At 35.6% G+C, this 20796-nt stretch overlaps 1 protein-coding gene across 1 annotated transcript; it reads right to left on the minus strand.

Annotated features, from left to right (window-relative positions):
- Positions 1-19471: 19471 nt before the first annotated feature.
- LOC26530316 lies at positions 19472-20349 on the minus strand. Its single transcript, XM_015178207.3, has one exon. The coding sequence runs from the start codon at positions 20206-20208 to the stop codon at positions 19546-19548; it is 663 nt and encodes a 220-aa protein (XP_015033693.1). The 5' UTR covers positions 20209-20349; the 3' UTR covers positions 19472-19545.
- Between the last annotated feature and the right edge of the window lie 447 nt (positions 20350-20796).

Below are 20796 nucleotides of genomic sequence, written 5' to 3' on the forward strand. Positions count from 1 at the left end.
ACACTTTATAACTAAAAATAAAATATCCTCAATTGGAGATGGCAAAATTAAATGTAAATTGAATTGTAAATTATTTTATTTAGTGATCATAATCTGAAATGTTAGCGAATATTGCTTAGAAGATTTTTCAATTAATGAGATAACTGGTAATTTCTCATTCCATAGCATTCATTCTTGGTTTTATAAACAATATATTTAAAAAAAATATATAATAAGAATAGGGGAAAAAAGATTTTTTTCACTTTAATTTGTTTGTCTGATGCACAAAATTCAATAAGACATACATAGTATAGATAGCGATTTATTTTTATTTATTTCAGGAAATTCAATTCGAATAATATAAAATTATAATTAATATAAATTAAAATTAAAGGTGTTAATTATATTTTGAGACGCTTATTAACTTTATTTGGATTTTTTCTTAAGGGTTTTTAGTAAGAATTTTTTTTTGAGAAAAGTATAATAGATCAATGAATGAAATTTTCCACAGTTGTTGGGGAAACTTTATTCTATGCATAATCATTTTTTTTCGGCTATCCGTGAAAAGGGGGAGGGGTGAGGATTTTTCCAATGGCATCCCCATTTTGTCCTTATGGAAGTCCTACCGTTCGCAAATGAAGTCTGAACCCAAAAATATAAATTTTTTCTTAATCTAGACACTTTTCCGCAACGCTGGTAGTAGAATTGGGAAAAAAGGATGAAAAATGAAAAAGTTATGAGCTTTTTTCGAAAAAAATTTATTTTTTGCCTTTTTTTCGTTACTAATTCATTTTTAAATAACCAATTTTAAATATTTTTCGCCAATTCTACTACCAGCGCTGAACAATATCCTAAAGAACATGTGTAAAAAATTTCATGGCGATTGGTTAATCTTTACGCATTGTAGGACTTCCATGAGCTCCAAAAATGTAGTTTTGAGAAAAACGCGTTTGAAAATATGCGCTACGGCACAGCGCGCTTGACACCGCTCGACATAACGGCCGACAACGTTCGTAATTTTAGAGATTTCAACTTGAAATTTTTACACAGTATTCTTGAAATATATATCTATCCGAAAAAGCCAAAAAATAAAAATCATATTTTTTTATAACACAAGGTAGAAACCCCCCTTAATAGTATGTTTTACAATGTTTTTATTGTCGGCGTGGTCTTTTTTCGAGTGTGGCCGTATCTTGTTAAACTGAGAATACATTGAAATTATCGAAACTTAAAATACTAGATGTATCGATATTGTTCGAGGCCTCTTACTACGATACAAATAAGCTACGACAAAAGGTATATTGGAATTTTGCATATAAACTCGTTCTACACTTAAAATATATTAAAAATTAAAATTTAGAGAAAATTTCAAAAACAATGCCAAAGCACGTTACTTTAGTTCCATCTCTAGTCGTTGGCTTTGGCATTAGATAATCATGCATATGGTCATTGTATTTCTTTATATCCTTTCGCCTGTTTTCTATCTACTCATACACAATTTTTATGTCTATGTATGTGTGATTGTGTCTTGCAGAGACCCCTTAGGCTCTGTCACAGAGAATGATGTGGCATCGAGGGGCTACAGCGGTGTGAGGTCGAGACGACATCAACGACGACGATTCCGACGTCCAGACTCCACTCCACTCACTTTGGCATATTAGTTTCAATTCATTTTAGTGTCCAACTTTGATTTTTGTGGCTTTGTTTGCGCTGGTTTCCCCTCTCGTCTCTTTGCTTTTTATTTTGTGTTCGTTTTCGAAGTGTTGCCAGTCCAATTGACAGTCAAATTGACAAAGCCGCCTGCAGGCCACAGTCGTTCGTTTGGTCGGTCATACATTCGTCGATCGGTTCCAGGTCCCAGGTCCCAGGACTTTTATGGTCGGCTGTCTTGCAGCATTTGAAGCTTATAAATTATTTCTCTGTCTCGTGTCTTTGGAGTGCAGCACTTGCTGTTGCCGTTTGGAAATGAAAAGTGACATGGACTTGGATTTGAATTTTGAATTTTGGGTCGATTTGTTACTTATGTGTGTGCATGTTTTTCTATACGACTTCTCTCTCTATCTACCTGTAACATAACTTCCCTCCAACTTTGGCCCCACTCGCCTTCTCGGCTTATTACCTAATTTCATTGGCCACCAAAACGTCATTGACTGGCGAACCGTGCAAAGCTTTTGGATCGCTGTTTTTGGCATTTTAAGTGCCTTGTGCCATATGATGCAAATAGATTTCTTTGATGTTTTTTCTTTTGGCATTTGTTTTTGGTAAGCATGGACAAGGGTCAAATGTTAAGGAAAACTATTCCGGATATTTCTTTAGAAATAACTATACCTGCGATTTTTATTAAGTTTAAAAAACATTTTGACTTAAACAAAAAAAAAAAAACTAGACATTCATTAAATGTTGTATAATGGAACAATTTTCTTTTCTCTTACCCATTTTCGGTTTAAGTGATGACTTTACCTTGATTATTTTTATTTTTATTTTTTTTGGATTATTTTTTCATACTTAAGATGTTTTCCAGCTTCGTAAAATAAAAGTCCTAAATACATGGTATAAAACCAAAAAAAAAATATTACTTTTATTTATTGCAACTTGAATTGGCACAATCTGAAGAATTTGATACAAATCAAGAAGGTTATTTGAGTTCTTTTTTTTTTTTTTTGTGCAACTAAAGCTCAAATTGGAACATGAAAATGCTTCGAACCAAAAAAACATTTCTTATTTGAACTAATTTTATTTATTTTTTTTTTTGGTTTTTTTAAGAGGATTTTGAACAATAGGTGAAATTCTAAAAATTTATTGGACTATTGCCTATTAAATGTATGTAACTATTTTGAGTACTTAGGATTTGTTTAGTTGCAACTCACATATGGCAGACACATAAAAAGAATTCTAGGCCTCTTGGATCAAAGAAACAAAGAGAAATTTTTCGATTTGATAGTTGGAACTTCAAATTAACAGTTTATCATTAATTTTTACTACGAAAATCAACAGCGGATAACATAGTTGGTCTCGCGTTGCAAAAGTTAGGCACAAGTATTTATCTTGGAAGTCCATTCAATCAAATTTTTTGTGAGGTTTTTTTCTTGTAACTCAATTCTATTTTTGAAGTTTTTTGTCATACGAATTGCATAACATTTGAAAATCGAAGTATGTATATAGTTATGCATAGAACGTAAGAATTTGCATATCAACAATCAGACATTTTCACATTGTTTCATGTCAACTCCACCACCATCACCACACCCAGGGGTAAAAACCACCAAAAGCAACCCACATTCACAATCAGCATCCTTTTGGAAACAAATGCTACCACCATTCTCCTCTTCCTCCTGACACAGAGTTTTGTCTCTAATTTAATTTGCATTTTAACAACTTTTTGCGTGTGGCTTTTTTGTTTAGTGGACAGCGGGCAAGGCCTGAAAGATCTGGGCTTGGGCCTGGGCTATGGATTGGGCTTGGAGCTTGAGTTGGGGCGTGACTCCAACATGCGCCAAGTGCGTGAAACGCCAAAATAACACAAGCAACCTGCCAAGATTTTTGGTGTACCTGCGGGCTTGTCGGCCGCGCGCTCAAATTAAATTAGTTTGAATAAACAGCGAATGGAGCAAGCAAAAAAAATACAAAAATAAAAATAAAACCAAAAATGTGCATAATAAATGAAACGAAACTGAATACTGGAACCACTGAGTGTAGAGAGCCCAGCTTAAAATAACCATCACTATAGCCTGTAGAAGAAAGAGACAGAATACCGAGAAAATAAAGGCAAAAGGCGACAGAAGACGACCACAACGACAACGACGACCATGACAGACTGGAGGAGAAACAGAGAGAGACCCATCTCATTCCATGACCAAAACCATGGCCAACTGCGTGGGCGCAAAAGCTTGCGCAGGTGATTTTAATCGCATGCCAGGAATCTGGCATAAACAGGTGAACCTCGCCTTACCTCAACTCAACTTAACTCAACTCGATTCTTTCCTTGATGAAGAAGGCAAAGAAGAAGTCGCAAACTGACTTCTTTCAGCTTCGAAATTGAACCGCAAGGCATAAAAATGGCAAAAAAAAAAATTAAATCAGACACAGAAGAAAGAAGGTTACTCCGCGACTTAATCTCCTTTTAGCTAGAGTTAATAGAGTAGGATACAATTTATATCACGCGTGACACGAACACAAAATTCACTTTTAATTTAATTCAGAACTGAAAATTCTTTACAGTTTAGAGTCATAAGGACAAAGTAAAATTCCACTTTTTATTCAATAATTGACATATATTTCCAAAACAAGTTCAAAGTATCTTAACGAAAAATTCTACAATTTTCTGAAGTAATTTTTTATGAGAACTTGATCCTAACATCTCTGGGAGAACCTGGCACAAATGGGAAGCCACCGATGATCATCGTCAAAAAGGACGCAAAGGAAAAACGTGAAACGAAAATTGTAAATCACGAATTTTGCTGCAAGATATGCAAAACAAAAAAAAACAAAAAAATAGCCGGCGCACATTTTGTAGCAAATTGAATTTTCAGCGGAAAAAAAAATAACGAAAGAAGCCTTGTTAAAGGCGAAAAAATAAGAATCAACAGCGCGCGCTTGCGCATAAATTTCCGAAGAAGCAAGCGGCAGCAACAACAAAAAGAACAACAACAACCAGCAGCAGCAGCGACAGGTTGCAACAAGTTGCATGCTTTGTGTATAAGCCACCAATCTGCATATACAAGCCCATAAAGCAATTTCCATTTGTGCACCACAAAAGAGGAGACGACTAAAACACTCTGCCCAACCACCCCCGTCCGATCGACCGAGACCACAGAAGGTAAGAAAACCGCACCAAAAATGAGCAAGGGCGAGGCCTCAAGCCTTACCCAAACGGAGCAACCAACCACCAAGACCGAATGTATGCATGCCGCAACCTTGATCCTTGGAACTTTAATAAGTTCGCAGCTTACACAGCTCGAAATGGAATCGGCCGAGAAGATTCTGTTCTGATTTCATACTCTCTGGTGTACCATTGTATATCTCTCTCCTAGTGTCCCACACACTTGGATTGAGCGCGCACACGCATTTTGTTGTATTTTATTTACTTGATTTTTATGCAAATTTTTATTTTTATTTGTTAAAGGCAAAAATGTGCAGCACAGCAACGACAAAGCTGACGACGAATTCATTTTCGTTTCTTACATACCCTGTGTGTTGCCATGATTTTGAACTTGATGTTTACTAGGTTCAATCGAATCTTTGAACTAACAATAGGAGACTGACAATTGATCCTTCTCTCGCCATATTTTGAAATATGAAAATTTCCAAGTGGAAGCCTTTTCGACTAACCTGTTAAGCATCTTGTAAGGCTTTCTATTGTATACGGACTTCAGATACCCTACAGGATATTGGTAAGTCCATCAATTCGTAATAGTCAACTCAATTTATTTTGTTGTTTTTTTTTTTTTTTTTTTTTTGTATGCAAAAATCGTTATGCTTCTTCTGCATAGTTGCACAGACCATTTATAGCTAGCTTCGTTTCGTTTTCCTTCTTTTTTTTTGGTTTTTTTGTTGTGTGTGTTTTTTCGTTTGCCAAATTAGTGAATTTACATGTTGAACAATGATCAATGTTTTGTTAGCATATGTTCCTTGACTACAGCTTGCATCGGGGAGGGGACACATACACTACATATACGTAGTATCATATAACAATCCTCAACATGCGACGTAGCCATACAAATAGGCGATAGACAACAATAAGATAATATTTGTTAGAGAGATGGTTAAAGTTATTGTATTCTTGGATTTTGTGTGAGGTTTTAACAAGTGTATTTGAAGTTAGTTCAAAGTGCGTGAAAACAATATGATGAAGTAGGTCATGAATGGGCGCATATCAAATTTTTTAGCACTTTCAGAATAGACAAACAAATTGTCGTTACAATTGGTCGATAATCAGTTACAACAAAGAGCGGTATTCGATAAGTATAGAATCAAAAAAAAACACATAAATTTGCTTCATTATTTTCAGAGCCAGAACATAGGTCTTTGTGCCATAATCCAAAGTTATTTTAGGGATTATAAAACGTTAAAACCATATCTGGAATATACAAGCAGACGTCGGGGTCACCATATGTTCTTGTTATACGACTATATACTTTTAATAACATTAACTATGTTATATTGATTCAAAAACCCCACAGCGTTAAAACTCTGCAAAGCGTGCAGAAACTAACATCAACGTAAGGTGACCCCGACGCTTACTATGGTGACGCCGATGCCTATTGAGGCGACTTCGACGACTACCATGAAAATGATTGGAAACCGAAATAAGGAATATAATTTACGTAGGATATCATTTAAACTTTTTTTAATGAGATAAAGATTTATTAGGTTCAATTTTGAATCTATCCATTTGAACAAAACAAAAAAGCTAAAGTGTTTATTTTGTGGAAGGCTTTGAGTTTTTTCGGGACGATTATGCAACACCTTGGGAGTCAAAACAAAAGCGGCACAATATCAAACAAAGCCACAAATGCAAAAAACAAAAAAAAAAATAAAACAAAAACAAAGCGCACATTGCACAATTCAATGCACCAAACCAACAGAGCCAGAAACAAACCAAAAACTAAACCTAAAAGATGATACCCAAAAATGGATACGACAAACACCTTTTCAAGGAGCAGCATGAGCATCCACCACCAGGTTAAAAAACGTTAACACTTGTTGGCTTTAACTAATCGCCAAAAAAGAAAAATACAAAAATTTAACTTGAAAAGAATTTTTCAAATCAAAATACATGAGTCCAAGTATAAAAAGAAGGCTTCCTTTGCACTTATTCTATACCCTTCCAAGAAGGGTACTTCCCTGCCTACACAAGCCTATCTAACTTAACATGGATTTTTATCGATGTAATTGAAACTCATAAAAAAGAAAACTATCTATAAAGAGAAAAGTTATTTTTTTATATTTCGCTTTGATTTAAAATCGTTTGACTGTATGTTAGGTATTTACAAGTGCATAAAATCTTCGGTGAAATCACAGCATTACCTTCTGTTCCTTTCATTTTGTTTTTGTTTTTGATTTGTGTGGGGCTTAATAAAATACCAAGAAGTCGTCGAAGATTGGGAACAATGAATGCTTCCGCTGTTGCCAATACCGCTGTCAATGATTTCTACCTCGCATACAAAAAATAAATATATATATATATTTATATATATAGGTAAAGGTATAAATACACATAAAAAAAGAGTAAAAGATTCGTGTGTATTTGGTGATTTATGTGGCTCGTTTTGTTTGGCCAATTTTCAGAGCTAAATAATGCGCTTCCAAGAACTAAGCGAGAAAAAGCCAATGAAATATAAAACAGAAGAAAAAAAAACCAACCGAAATTATTGCAACATTCCCAAATAAACCTTGAATATTCCAGCTATAAGAGTACACTACTATTCACTATTCATAATTCGTTATTTGTCATTGTTAAAACTGTTTTTTTTTTTTAATTTTTTTTTTTTATTGTGATGCTTGATTTCGTTTGAAATAAACATGTTGATTTTCTAAGCAATTAATTTGATTAACTGCCAAGTTTTGCGGGCGCTGCGGTTTTTTGATCTAATCAAAGTGGGAATGGTTGATGTGGCTGAAGTTCGGAGAGGTTGACCAAACTTGAACTGAATCGGTTTGAGTTATGAATATCATTAAGCTAGCTAATTGTGGCTATGATATAACTTGTTGATGGAGAATTTCTGGCAAAGGAACAGCCACTACTGATTCACAGCAATTCCGATGGAGATAAATTATTTTAAATACGTTTAAATCTACTGATTTTAAATACCTCTAAACACTGAAGTTCTTTCGATATGTTGCCAAGGTAGAACCAATCTTTCTAAACGTTTTGATGTATATAGATTTTCGATCAGCATGATGAAACCATCTCCCTTTTTTACCTACCTTGTTGTCACCTATTTAGTTGTCATATTCGTGTCCTTTGACACTCCACTCTAATCCACTTTCAGAAATTAGAAAGTCCTTATACTACAGTTGTTATACCATACACCCATAGGGTGAAATGGTATATTAAAGTCGCCAAAATGTAACAGGCAGAAGGAAGCTTCTCCGACCGCATAAAGTATATATATTCTTGATCAGGATCGACAACCGAGTCGATCTAGCCATGTCCGTCCGTCCGTCCGTCTGTATGAACACGCAGATATCGGAGATTATAAGAGCTAGAGCCACCAAATTTGGTATGTAGACTCGTGTGATATGTAAATATATAGAATTCATTTGAATTTTGGCCACGCCCCCTTACGCCTCCAGAATTTACATAAAACTGTTTTTCTTAAAAAGTATAGCAGATAGAGACATCAAATTTGGTATGTAAACTAACTTAATAGACGCGCAGATATTAACTATTTACAAATTTTGCCACGCCCATTTCCGCACCCGCAAATTAAACAAAACAGATTTTCTCGAAAACTAACAAAGCTAAAATCACCAAATTTAGTATATATACTGGCTTAGTATGCGCGCAGAATATATATATTTTAATAAGTTGCCATGCCCACTTACGCCTCCATAATTTAGAAAAAACCGATTGGCTCTTGCAATTTTTTGAGCATCGCAATCAAATTTTGCAGACTAATAAATCTTATCTATTACTACCTTTATTGAAATCGGACTAGAAACATGCAAAATATGCGTATGAACGTATTTTAATACGCGATTATAAGGGCAAAATAGGCCGTTGGCTAGTGGCCGCCACGGCACGCCACCGCAAGAGTGCTCGTGTGTTTGTAGAGTGAGCGAGCTAGAATATGAGGTATGTTAAAACGAGTCGACTTACTTCATTTTTTGGTCGATACGTTTAAACATCTAAAAAAAGCCAATTTCAGAAATATTTTTCGCTACATTATTTTGACTAATTGAAGAGTCATGCTCGTGGTATTTTATGCAAAGGCATTTTAATTGTACATATTTAATGTTATTAGGTTCACTTGAAATACAATAAAAATGCATATCCAAGCATTATGTTATTCGTTACACTTTATCAATTCTTCACCAAATTCGTCTACTATAAATAGTTGCAACGGAATGTGTCAAGTTCAGAAATGTTTTAATATCTATAACAACAATGAAGTCGTTGTTCGTACTGCTGCTCATTGGACCAGTTTTATCTGCTTTTGCAACGGACTGTGGTATTAATGGAACAATATGGCACTGTGCAGGCGATTGCCCCGAAACGTGTGCAAAAAAATCTTTGGCTTGCACAAGGAACTGCGCTTTGATTCCTTGTAAGTGTAAGCCGGGATACATTATCGATGAATCTCGACGTGCATGTGTTCTTCGAGCGGATTGTCCTAAGGGAATCAAACAAGAAGTTGGACCTATTTACAAAACCCCGCATTTGCCTTGGGGGTCTTTTGACATTGTTGCTTATTAATAAAATAATTGAATTTCTAGATCTATGTATAAAGGGAAATTCACGATTTAAAATCAATCTGAGTCCCGTCTTGAGCGTCCATGTCGCTCTTATTATATATTTCAGTTAGAATTTACTTTTCATTCTTCGCAAAGACAATCCTTTGTATTAAGACCTTGGGAAGTTCGGGTACCCGAAGTTTGCTTAAAACACAATAGAAATACTTTTCGGTACATAGCTATGAAAGTTGTACGACCAATTGATGATTCTTGGTTATTTTATTTTAATTGTATTTAATGTCATTAGTTGACCTTAATCAATTCTTCATACGAATCTTTTACTATAAAAAGGTGCAAATGAGTATGCCAATTTCAGAACAGTTTTTATATCTTTAACAACAATGAAGTCGTTGCTCGCACTGCTGCTCCTTGGACTAGTTTTATCTGTTTTTGCCACGGACTGTACTATTAATGGAACGCAAGTGGCGTGTGGAGCCGTATGCCCCGACACGTGTGCATTTAAATCCAAAAGTTGCGTATTAATGTGCATAAAGGATGGGTGTAAGTGTAACAGGGGATATCTTATCGATGAAACGCGACGTGCTTGTGTGCTTCCAAAGGATTGCCCTGCAGGAGTCGAACAAAAAGTTGTAGATATTTACCGCAGCGTGTACTTGCCTTGGGGCTAAATAGTCGATAATGTAATATAATCGAATTTACAGATTTATGTACAAAGAGAAATTCACTATTTAAAATCAGTTCATGTCTTTTATTGTTGTTTGTTTCACGGATCTTCTATATTTCAGTTGTTATTTCATTTTCGTCTTAAGGCTAGTCGTTAGGAAAAACAGTCTTTTGGTGCTTAAAAACCAATTTAAATACTTTTCGGTACATAATTATAACCAACTGGTGATGCCTGGATATGCATTTTGATTGTATTTAATGTTATTAGCTACACTTGAAGTACAATAGAAATGCATATCCAAGCATTATGTTATTAGTTACATTTAACCAATTCTTTATAAGAATCTTTTACTATAAAAAGGTGCAAATGAGTATGCCAATTTCAGAAAAGAATTGATATCTATAACTGCAATGAATTCGTTGTTCGAGTTGCTGGTCTTTGGACTGGTTTTATCTGTTTCCGCCAGGGATTGTACCATTAATGGTACGCAAGTGCCATATGCCCAGAGACGTGTGAATTCAAATCTAAAGCTTGTATAAAACTGTGCCTAATCGATGGTTGTATGTGTAATCCTGGATATATTGTCGATGAATCCCGACCTGCATGTGTGCTTCCAAAGGATTGTCCTAAGGGAGTCGAACAAAAAGTTGTATTTTCGCACCAGTCCAAGCGTTTGCCTTGGAACAAGATATAAGATCATGTGCAAATTATAGTCCCGCTTTCAGAACTAAATGAAGAGAATTCCAATTTTACAGTTGTATAAAATGATGAGCATTAATTGGTTGCAAATAAAATTAGTTAAAAGCTCTTGTTAATTTTGTAAGTTTGGAAGACACGTACAGTGCCGGTGAAAATAATAGCACCAAAACAAGCAGCTCACTTTATTTTACAGTAAAACTTGACTAAAAGAATTTTGGTTTGAAGTTTCTTTTCTCTTGCCTTACTGACAGTATCTCTGATTTGGGAGAGCAAAAAAGAGAACAAAAACCAGAGGGCCGGGGCTAACTTCGACCGCGTCAAAGTTTGTATACCCTTGCAACTTTTTTGGTAACTCTTTCCTTACCTATAGCCATCAAAGTGGAAAAACGTTTAAGCTAAAAAGGCTAATGTTTGCGAAAGAACGGCCTACATAGGAAATAACGACGATATTGATCAAAGTCACTGTTTTCCACCGATCGTTCCTATGGGAGCTATATGATATAGCTACCCGATCCATATCAAATTTGGCACAGTCATTAACAGATACATTAAACTAACAAATGTTTAATTTGAAAGCAATCGCGTCAAAAGTAACGAAGTTATTCACCAAAGTCACCGTTTTCGAAAGATCGTTCCTATGGGAGCTATATGATATAGTCACCCGATCTTGATCAAATTTGGCATAGTCGTTTATATGTGTAATTAACTCACCAATATTAAAATTCACGACAATAGCTCAGAAAATAACGAAGTTATTAAGAAAAGTCACTGTTCGTGACTTTGCCATTTGTATGGGAGCTATATGATATAGTGATCCGATCCGGCTGAATCCGAGATATACAACGCCTGCAGTATATACAAGCCTACATGCAAAATTTCAGCTCTGTAGCTCTTACGGTCTAGAAGGAGTTTGCGTTGATCCAGACGGACGGACGGACGGACGGACATGGCTACGGACATTTGAACTCGTCTCGTCGTGCTGATCAAGAATATATATACTTTATATGGTCGGAGATGCTTCCTTCTATGCGTTGCACACTTTTGACCAAAATTAATATACCCTTTTTGCAAGGGAATAAAAACGGTGAAGCAATATTATGATATGGGCGTGCTTTTCGTACTATGGAGTAGGGCCGATTCATTGGATTAAGACGATCATGGAACAGCACGTCTACGTTGAAATCCTGCAAAATATAATGCTACCACATGTAGAGGATGAAATGCCATTAGTTTGGGTCTTCCAGCAGGACAATGAGCACACGAGCAAGAAAGCGGATAAGTGGTTTGCAGACAACACCATCAACGTCATGGAATGGCCTCCATAGTCCCCGGGTCTCAATCCAATTGAACTGATGGACTGATGTTAAAAAGGCAGTTCACAGTTGGATGGTTGTGAAAGAAAGTTGGAAAAGGATTCCTATTTCTAGATGCCAGGATTTAGTGGATTCCACGCCAAGGCGCTGTGCGGCCGTAATAGCCAATAAAGGATACTCAACCAAGTATTAACACACTAGTTAAATATCATAGTTTTGAATTACAAGTATTTTTGTTTTACATTTTGAAGTTAATCTTTTGTTTTCGCCATTGTAACTAAATAGTGCTATTTTTGTTACCGCCTTATTTTGACCTAACCAATATGATAAGTGAATATATTTTGAAATACTCAAGAAATATGGAGTCCTTTTTTTTACAAATATATTAATAGATTGATTAGTTGATTAAAATCATTTTAGGTTAAAAAAATCAGTTATTTTCAAAATTTTACAACTTTGAATTTCGCAACATCCTATGGAGCTATTATTTTCACCGCAGCTGTGTACCAATTAGCGTCCAGTCTTTCATTATTGTGGCTATGTTAACGTGATTTTATTTTCATCTTATTGTTATTTCCTTTTTATTATTATTTCATTTTCATCTCAAGGCTAGTCTCATCCTTGAAAAAACAGTCTTCTGGTTGACTAGATTTTGATGCAATAATAAACGGCTTCGTAACATTCAAGGTACCCGTTAGTTGTGCTTCAAACACAATTGAAACACTTTTCGGTACATTATGATTGGATATGCATGTTAGTAGTCACACATTAAATACAGCATTATATTATTATTTACACCTAATCAATTCTTTATAACAATCTTCTACTATAAAAAGGTGTAAATGAGTAGCCAATTTCAGAAAAGAATTGATATCTATAACTGCAATGAAGTCCTTGTTCGTGTTGCTGCTCTCTGGACTAGTTTTGTTTGTTTCCGCCAAGGACTGTACCATTAATGGTACCCAAGTGCCATGTGGAGTCATATGCCCCGAGACGTGTGCCTTTAAATCAAAAACTTGTATAAGACCGTGCCTACGCAATGGATGTAGGTGTAAGCCTGGTTATATTGTCGATGAATCCCGACCTGCATGTGTTCGTCCAAAGGATTGCCCTAATGGAGTCGAACAAAAAGTTGTATTTATGCACCAGTCCAAACGTTTGCCTTGGGACTAGAAATAAGATGATGTGGACTAAATGAAGAAAATTCCAATTTTACAGTTATAGAACATAATTTAATTGGTTGCAAATAAAAGTAGTTAAAAGTCTTGTTAATTTTGTCACCTTGGGAGACACGTATACCAATAAGCGTCAAATATTTCATTATTGTGGCCAAATTTACTTGTTTCATTTACTATTTACCTGGCGTTTTCAAAAAGCCAAGCACAACATAGGCCCCAACTATTCATTTGTCCTATTTGGAAGTAATATTTAATAAGGCAAGTTTGCAGTAGCCAGAAAACAACAACCAAATACAAAGCATAAACCCCAAATTCCATATACAGAATAAACAAAGGTTGCACGCTGCTCTGTTTTTCCATATTTTTCGGTCTGATGTTATCCCAAAACTTGACCACCTGTGCCCAACCACTCCCCATTTGTTGTTAGTGGGCCGTTCTGTTTTTAGTAGTTTTTTTTCACTTGATTAACCATTGCTGCAATAAAAAAAATTAGTCTCTCTGCACGAATATGGTTTTATATACGTATTACCAATTTTTGCATTTGTTGGAAACTGTTTTAGTTAACATTTTCAGTTTCGATTTTGGGTTGTTTTTTTTTTTTGCCTTTGCCTGTTAATTAATTACGATTTATTGACTTGAAAATTTTGTGTTTCGTTGATTAGACAATTGACGTGCTGGTGGTTGCCACACACATACACCACAACACAACACACTCAAACATTAAGTCCGATTTGGCTGCTTGCCTGAGACTGCCTGCTGCCGGCAATTGTCGTCAATTAATTTTACTTTGATTTCGTTGATTTGATATGCCGCCGCCGCCGCCTTGCAGGTGGCATTGGAGTTGAATATTTTAGTTGGCCTTTTTTTTTTTGGTGTTTCTTTTTCTGTTTTTGGCTTATTTTTTTATTGGCAAATAAAAACCGTATCAATCATTAATAAGGTATATAAATTGTAATGTTTTTTCTTCAGATATGTGAAAGAAAGAATAGTATAAAGAATTTAGGCTAAAGAGGACGTCTAGTAGATTAGAAATTATATTTAATTACATTTTTACATACTTTTTTAATATTAATATTTTTGAAGTTGTTTTCGAGACCCGTGTGGACCTGAAGTGGACCATCATGATTTTACACTGAATTAGTTGTGGGTTTGCAATAAGCTACTGAAAAAATATATCGTTAAAATATTCGTATCTTTACAAAAAGGAAATAAATTCTATTTTTATACTATGCATAGGATGAAATGGTATATTAATGTCGTTTGTGTGACCCCATAAACTATATATATTTTTGGTCAGCATCAACAGCCGAGTCGATCTAGCCATGTCCGTTCAGTACGAACACCTAGATCTCTAAGACTAAAGGAGCTAGAGCCATCAAATTTTGTCGGTAGACTCATTTAGTATGTAGAGTAATTGAGTTTATTTCAAATTTTTTCCACGCCTACTTCCGCACCCGCAAATTAAATAACAAATTTGGTACTTATGTATATTTGTATGCGCGCAGATTATAAATATTCATTGCCTATTGAAATCAATTTGTCTAATTTGTCTTATTAATTTCGACCAGATTTGATTGAAATCGGACTAAAAAAGGCAAAATATTCGTATAAAAGAGTTATACTAGGCGGTCCATAAGGCCGGAGTTGGTCGTAGGCTCATGTGTTGGTAAGAGTGAGCGAGATAGCATATACTATAGGGCATGTAAAAAGAATTAAAAAGACACATTGAAATTTAAATTATTATGCAAAGTCGGCTAGACGACATACTTCAATTTTATTCAAATTTGATGAAAAATATCCCATATGACGGGAAATTTAATTTACTGTCTTTCTTAGTAGTGTTGTAAAACTAAATGCCAAGTCGAGAGATGTTTAAAGAAATGCCTACGAAATTCAGTATTTTAATTAGCACCAAATTGGATTTTAAGGCCACCTTATCTTAATTTTACTACCTACAAATTCTTTGGGTCTAAATGTGTAGAGTTTATTTTAGCCAATTTTAAAATGTGTCTGATTTTTGTCGACTTCAGAATTTGGTTGGCTTTTTGGCGCCTTTTAAATTACATTTTTATGACTGTTTTTTCAAAATGTGTAAATACAAACTTTCTTCGGCTTAACAACTAACAGTAATATATCTCACAATATGTATAAAACATTTAGATGAACAAAAATGTTTAGTCAAATATGTTTTAAATGAATTGAAAAATTTCTTCGGGCCCCATCGAATCATTTAAATTTTCATTAAAAACAAGTTCCAAATTATTTACACTTTTCATATTTTGTTCACTTGTCGCGTTTTAAAGATGATTCAGATGAAATTCATTTCAAAAAAGAAAAAAAAACGATATGTATTAATAACAAAAGACTTAAACAACGAACTTGAATTTGGACTCACTGACAACAAGTGCTCAAAAAGGCAAAGGCATGTGGGAAGGGAAAAGATGGATACCTCACGAGAAATTTCCATAGATCTTTTGTAGATGGTGTGAAATTCCGAAACAAAACACAACTCCTCTACATAGATGGAGCATCAATCAGCCGAAGCCGGCAGCAGCAGCAGCACCACCACCACCAACAACAACAACTTAAATGCTGCATCATGACAAAACCATTACACTTGACCAGAGCGAAAGAGAAGCCCACTGCTAAAGAGTATGAGTGAGCGAGGGAGATGTCGGCATTTGGTCAGAGCGAGAGATGACTAGGCTTCTGCCGGCAACATGATTGATTGATTGGCAGCGTGAGGTTGGTTGAACCTGGACCAACCTGCCTCCAACTCTGACTGATGTTTTTGTCTAAAAGCCGTTTAGAATCACACCAACAAAAACGAGGCTGAAATGCACCCACAATGGTGGTAAAAAAATTGTAGTCTAAGAATATTGTTTTCGTTTAATTTTTATATACATTTTTTTTGTATTTTTTGGTTTTACTCTGTTTTGATTCTGCCCCCACTTCTTTTAGTGCCTTTGGCTTAAAAAAAAACTTCAGTTGATTGCACTATGGCTCGATTTTTGCCTTCATTATTATGCCAAACTGTGCCTTGGCATTCGTTGAATTTAACTTTTGCAATTTGCTCTCCTCCTGACTGACTGCCTGGCTGCCTAGCTGGATGGCCTGCGCTCGCCTCATCGTTTGGGGCATTAAAAATGAGCTCGACGTAACAGGTGGATGGCTAAGATGCCTTCGATGCCGACGTGATTTTCGCCAAATCGTTTAGATTATTTTCAGATTGCTTGCGCCGGCCCCGTGAACTAAACGAGAAGGCATACAATATACAGGCGACAGACAAGGCAAGGCAAGGCAAGTAGACGCAGAGGTAGGCAGGCAGTCAGTTAGGCACCTTGCTTTTATTTGAACTTGAAAAACATTTCATTTTGTTGCTGGCGGCTGTTGGCGGCGGCGGCGGTTGTGACGGCGACAGCTCGATCGATTAGTGGCATTCTATTGCGTTCAATTTTCCATGTGCAACACACAACAGCAAAACACAACCAACCCCGATGGTTGTGGTCGTAGTCATCGTCATCATCGTCGTCGTCGTCGAAGTCGTTCGTCCATCGAATGCCGTTGGCACAATAAACACGCGATTTATTTCATGCCAAGCATTCAAGTGCCGCCTCAGTCGGTCAAAAAGCCGACCAGGAGGAGAGTCAGATATTCAGAGATCCAGTTCCAAGTTTCGGTCAGGCTTTGCCTTGACTTGGCTATGACTTGTCTTTGCCTGGCTTGGCTTTGCTTTAGCCTGGTATGTGATAATGGGATGATGGTATGATGATGCATGCCCAGCATACACAACAATAACAACACCAACAACAGCAAACAGCATCAATAAGTGAAGAAAATCGATTATCCAAACAAAACGAACACTAAATACACTCTCATAAATCACAGTCAATGAACCAAAAAATAAAAACCTTTATTCAATTAATTAAAAATTTCGATTCTAATTTAAAATGTTCGATTGTAATTATACAAATTTTATGTCGAAGAGCACTTGTTAATAGCTTTCCCTGTTTCTACTTCCTTATCAGTAAAATAATTTCCAAATTTATTTAAAATTAAAGAAATCTGTAGTCTTTTTGGTTCAATGGTTAAAATGTATTTTAAGCAAACACGTTGGGCGCCAATTTTAATTATTACTCTTTTGACATCATAATAAAACTAAATTCTTCTTATTTTTCTATGCGGAACCGTTGACTCCTTAGTTTATAATGCAAACAACCCATAGAAAAGTGTATACAATTGTAATAGCAGTGGTACTCTGTTGTTGTTTTTCTTTAACAAGCGGCCAAGGTTAGTTGCTTGGGTTATAAATAAGGAGAGGGAATACAGAAAGAGAAAGAGTGAAGAGATGTAGTCAGTTAGAGTTACCACCCTCTTCACCCTCTTAGATATAGCCACATCGATGCTCACTCGTTGCCGCATTTTAGTCAGTAATTGCTTGTGATGTATGATTTTGAGTTCTAGTTTTCTTGCCTGGGAATATATATTTTTCAGATTCTTTTTTTTACTACTCCAAAGAAAAAGGAGGAGTGGGAGGAGGCCAGGAAGGCTTTTGACCGATGCCTATATATGCGGGTGATGTATGTTATATTGCTACAGGTATATGGCATATGCCATAGATATTGATTTGACAGGCGGCTGAACACAAAAACCTTGTCACACTTTCTAAGCCAATCTGCAAAGAGCACTTTCACCCAATTAGAGTAATATGCAGCAACAGTAACAGCAGCAAGTCCGAAATCAATGCCAGAAAATATGCAAAAAGGAGACTAAATAAACTAAGAGCCGATGACAATCTTTTCAGTTGCTTTTCACTTCTGCAGAAATAAAAACCATAAAGGATAAATTGTGAGTTGGGTCATACATATGTATGCATGTACGTATGTATAAAGTTTGTTTGTTTTTTGGGGTAGCCTTCTTATTGAAGTCTTGGCATCGACAAGTGCACAGCAGGGAGTCAAGACAAAGCGTTCAAAGATTTTGCCCAGATTGTAAGTAACCCCGCCCCCATTATGAAAGAAATGAAAAGAAGGCATTTTGGATTTTCATTGTCTTGATGTCCGGGGGTAAATATGTATAAACAATTTGGGGCAAACAAAAAAAAAACAACAAAGTTTTCAAGCTTCTACTATGATTGATTGACTACAACAACACAGTATATTCTCGATTTCTTTACATAAAGAAAACAATTTCTCTCCCACTGAAATGACGTTGAGCTATGCCTCGTTGTTGTCGCTGTTGTTGTTGCTGTTGTGCTTTTCATGCCATTTCGATACGGGCCTCATTTTTCTTGGCCACAATTAAGAAGAAAGTTGGCAGCAATTAGAAAACGCACATCGATCAAAAAATACAAGCAAACACATTCGCTTAGACAAAAAAAAACTAAACAAACGTATGTCATGTGAATAATACCTGTATTCTAGTGATGTGGGATGCCTATCGATAGCTGAAGAGAGCTGCCAACTCGCTCTTAATGTATTGTAGTTAAAAAGAGATATGCAGAACGAATAGAAGGGAACATCTGCGACCTGAATAATTGAGCCACATAATGCAGGTATTGGGATGGTCTAATGCATGGAGGAATTATGTTATCCCTAAAATTAAGTTTAATTCAACTAAATAGTGGTAATTTTTCTCAAATGTCAATCTTTGAGGATGTTCAAAGCTTTATAATTGTGAAGCGGACAACATTTTAAAATAATTCTTTATTTCAAAACCAAAACAGACCCACAAATCGGTGTAAGGACTCAATGAAAACAAATACATGCGGAGAATTATGGCGATCCTTGGCTAGCTTGGAAGTTTTTCCTTCTTTTAACCACCAACCGAAAAAATCAAAATGGCAACTACATTGAAAATTACTAACTGAAGTCAAAACACACATCCATTTAATGTTGCTCTGAAACGTTTGTATGTTGCGCCATTAAAAATAATATTCTTAATTAATATATAATTAAATTAGTCTTACATATCTTATTTTAATTAAAAACTTCCATATTGGAGTCATAATCATAATTTTTGTATGCTTTTTCTACATAAAATCAATCACACGACTCGCCAGTTAACTATCCAGAACATGAGAAAAAGCTTGGTTCATTTTTGCACACATAAGAAAAATTAGAAATAACCGAAATATTAATAAAAAAGCTCTTGTTTGGATAAGATATTATTATCTTAAATAAAACGATTGCTTATTAACAGATCTTAAAAATACAAATGTGTCTCAATAAATTTCGTTTAATTCATTTGTCATATTGTTTTGCCAACTCATTTAAAAGCATTAATAGAAGTAAAACTATTTTTTTGGCTTCTTAGCCAATTGATACTTAGACATATATGGCGTGGTTCGATTGCTCGGAAGTCTACTATTCCCCGCTGAGACAATCGTGGCTCTCGATGTGGGTGGCGCTTGTGGAATATTCAATGACAAGGCTGGTGAGGGTAAAACACTTGTCTCCACTTTGGCAGCCGCTTTTGAACGACGCCTTTGATTGCCGCTACCGCGCCGCTGTGGTGCCATTTGCATTCGCGTTGCAACTGGATGTGAACTGGTAGCTGGTCCAGTGCCCAACAAGGAGTTTCTTAGCTGTTGTCTTATTTCCGGTGTGATAACTCTATGAATTTCTTCGGAGTCTTCTGCCGGATATATGGCCGGTGGCCTTGTTGCTGTTATTGACACCGCACTGCCAAGCGTGGTCATGCCATTCACACTTATTGAGCGGCTTATATCTTCTGCCTGCTGATTGCTTTCATCATCAATTGTTCTAACCAGACCGTTGATCCTGTCACGCATCTCCTGCTCTTGGGACAAGCGACGACGCTGAATATTGCGCACCAATTCAAACTCTTGCCAGAAATTGTAGGTCATCTCTTGAGTATTGCGCGCTATTTCCTCTTGTATTCTTCGCATAACGTTCGGATCTGATGGTACATGATCTTTTTTAGACCTTTTAGACATTATTTATGTACTTTATTAACTGCTGGACTAAAGAAATTCATTCAATATAGAAATTTAGAACAATAGATATGGAGATGTTGGAATATAATTTTCGAAATAATGTCCAAACAAGTTGACAATCCTTTAAGCAAAGCCAACTTGACAAAATGTATTCGAGTCATCGGGAAGGGGGTATTTACTTAAACTAGTAATAGAAATAAACATATTTTACTGTCTGGAATATATCACAAAACATATTTTAATAATTAATTTCTTAGATTAGTATCTTGAAGTGTCTGTTTTTTTTTTATCGTCTATAACACGGGCCGACATTTTTGAGGTCATGAAAATGTGTTTTAAGTTTAATAGGTCTCTTTTAGTAATTTGAGGGTTCTAACCCTGTACTTAGTTTTTGTCCATCACGTCAGGATTTTGAAAAAAATGCGTTCGAATTATTAAAAATGACCTCATTTGCAATATTTTATAATTCAAACAAATTATTCTACTAAATACATTATTATTTTAAACTATATGGTTCCAAAACGAGTAAAATTTTAACCAAAATGTATGCTATGGGTTTTGAAAAATTTGCATCTTTTAAATTTTGAA

Source organism: Drosophila willistoni (assembly GCF_018902025.1).
Source record: "Drosophila willistoni isolate 14030-0811.24 chromosome 2R unlocalized genomic scaffold, UCI_dwil_1.1 Seg200, whole genome shotgun sequence".
NCBI classification, from domain to species: domain Eukaryota; kingdom Metazoa; phylum Arthropoda; class Insecta; order Diptera; family Drosophilidae; genus Drosophila; species Drosophila willistoni.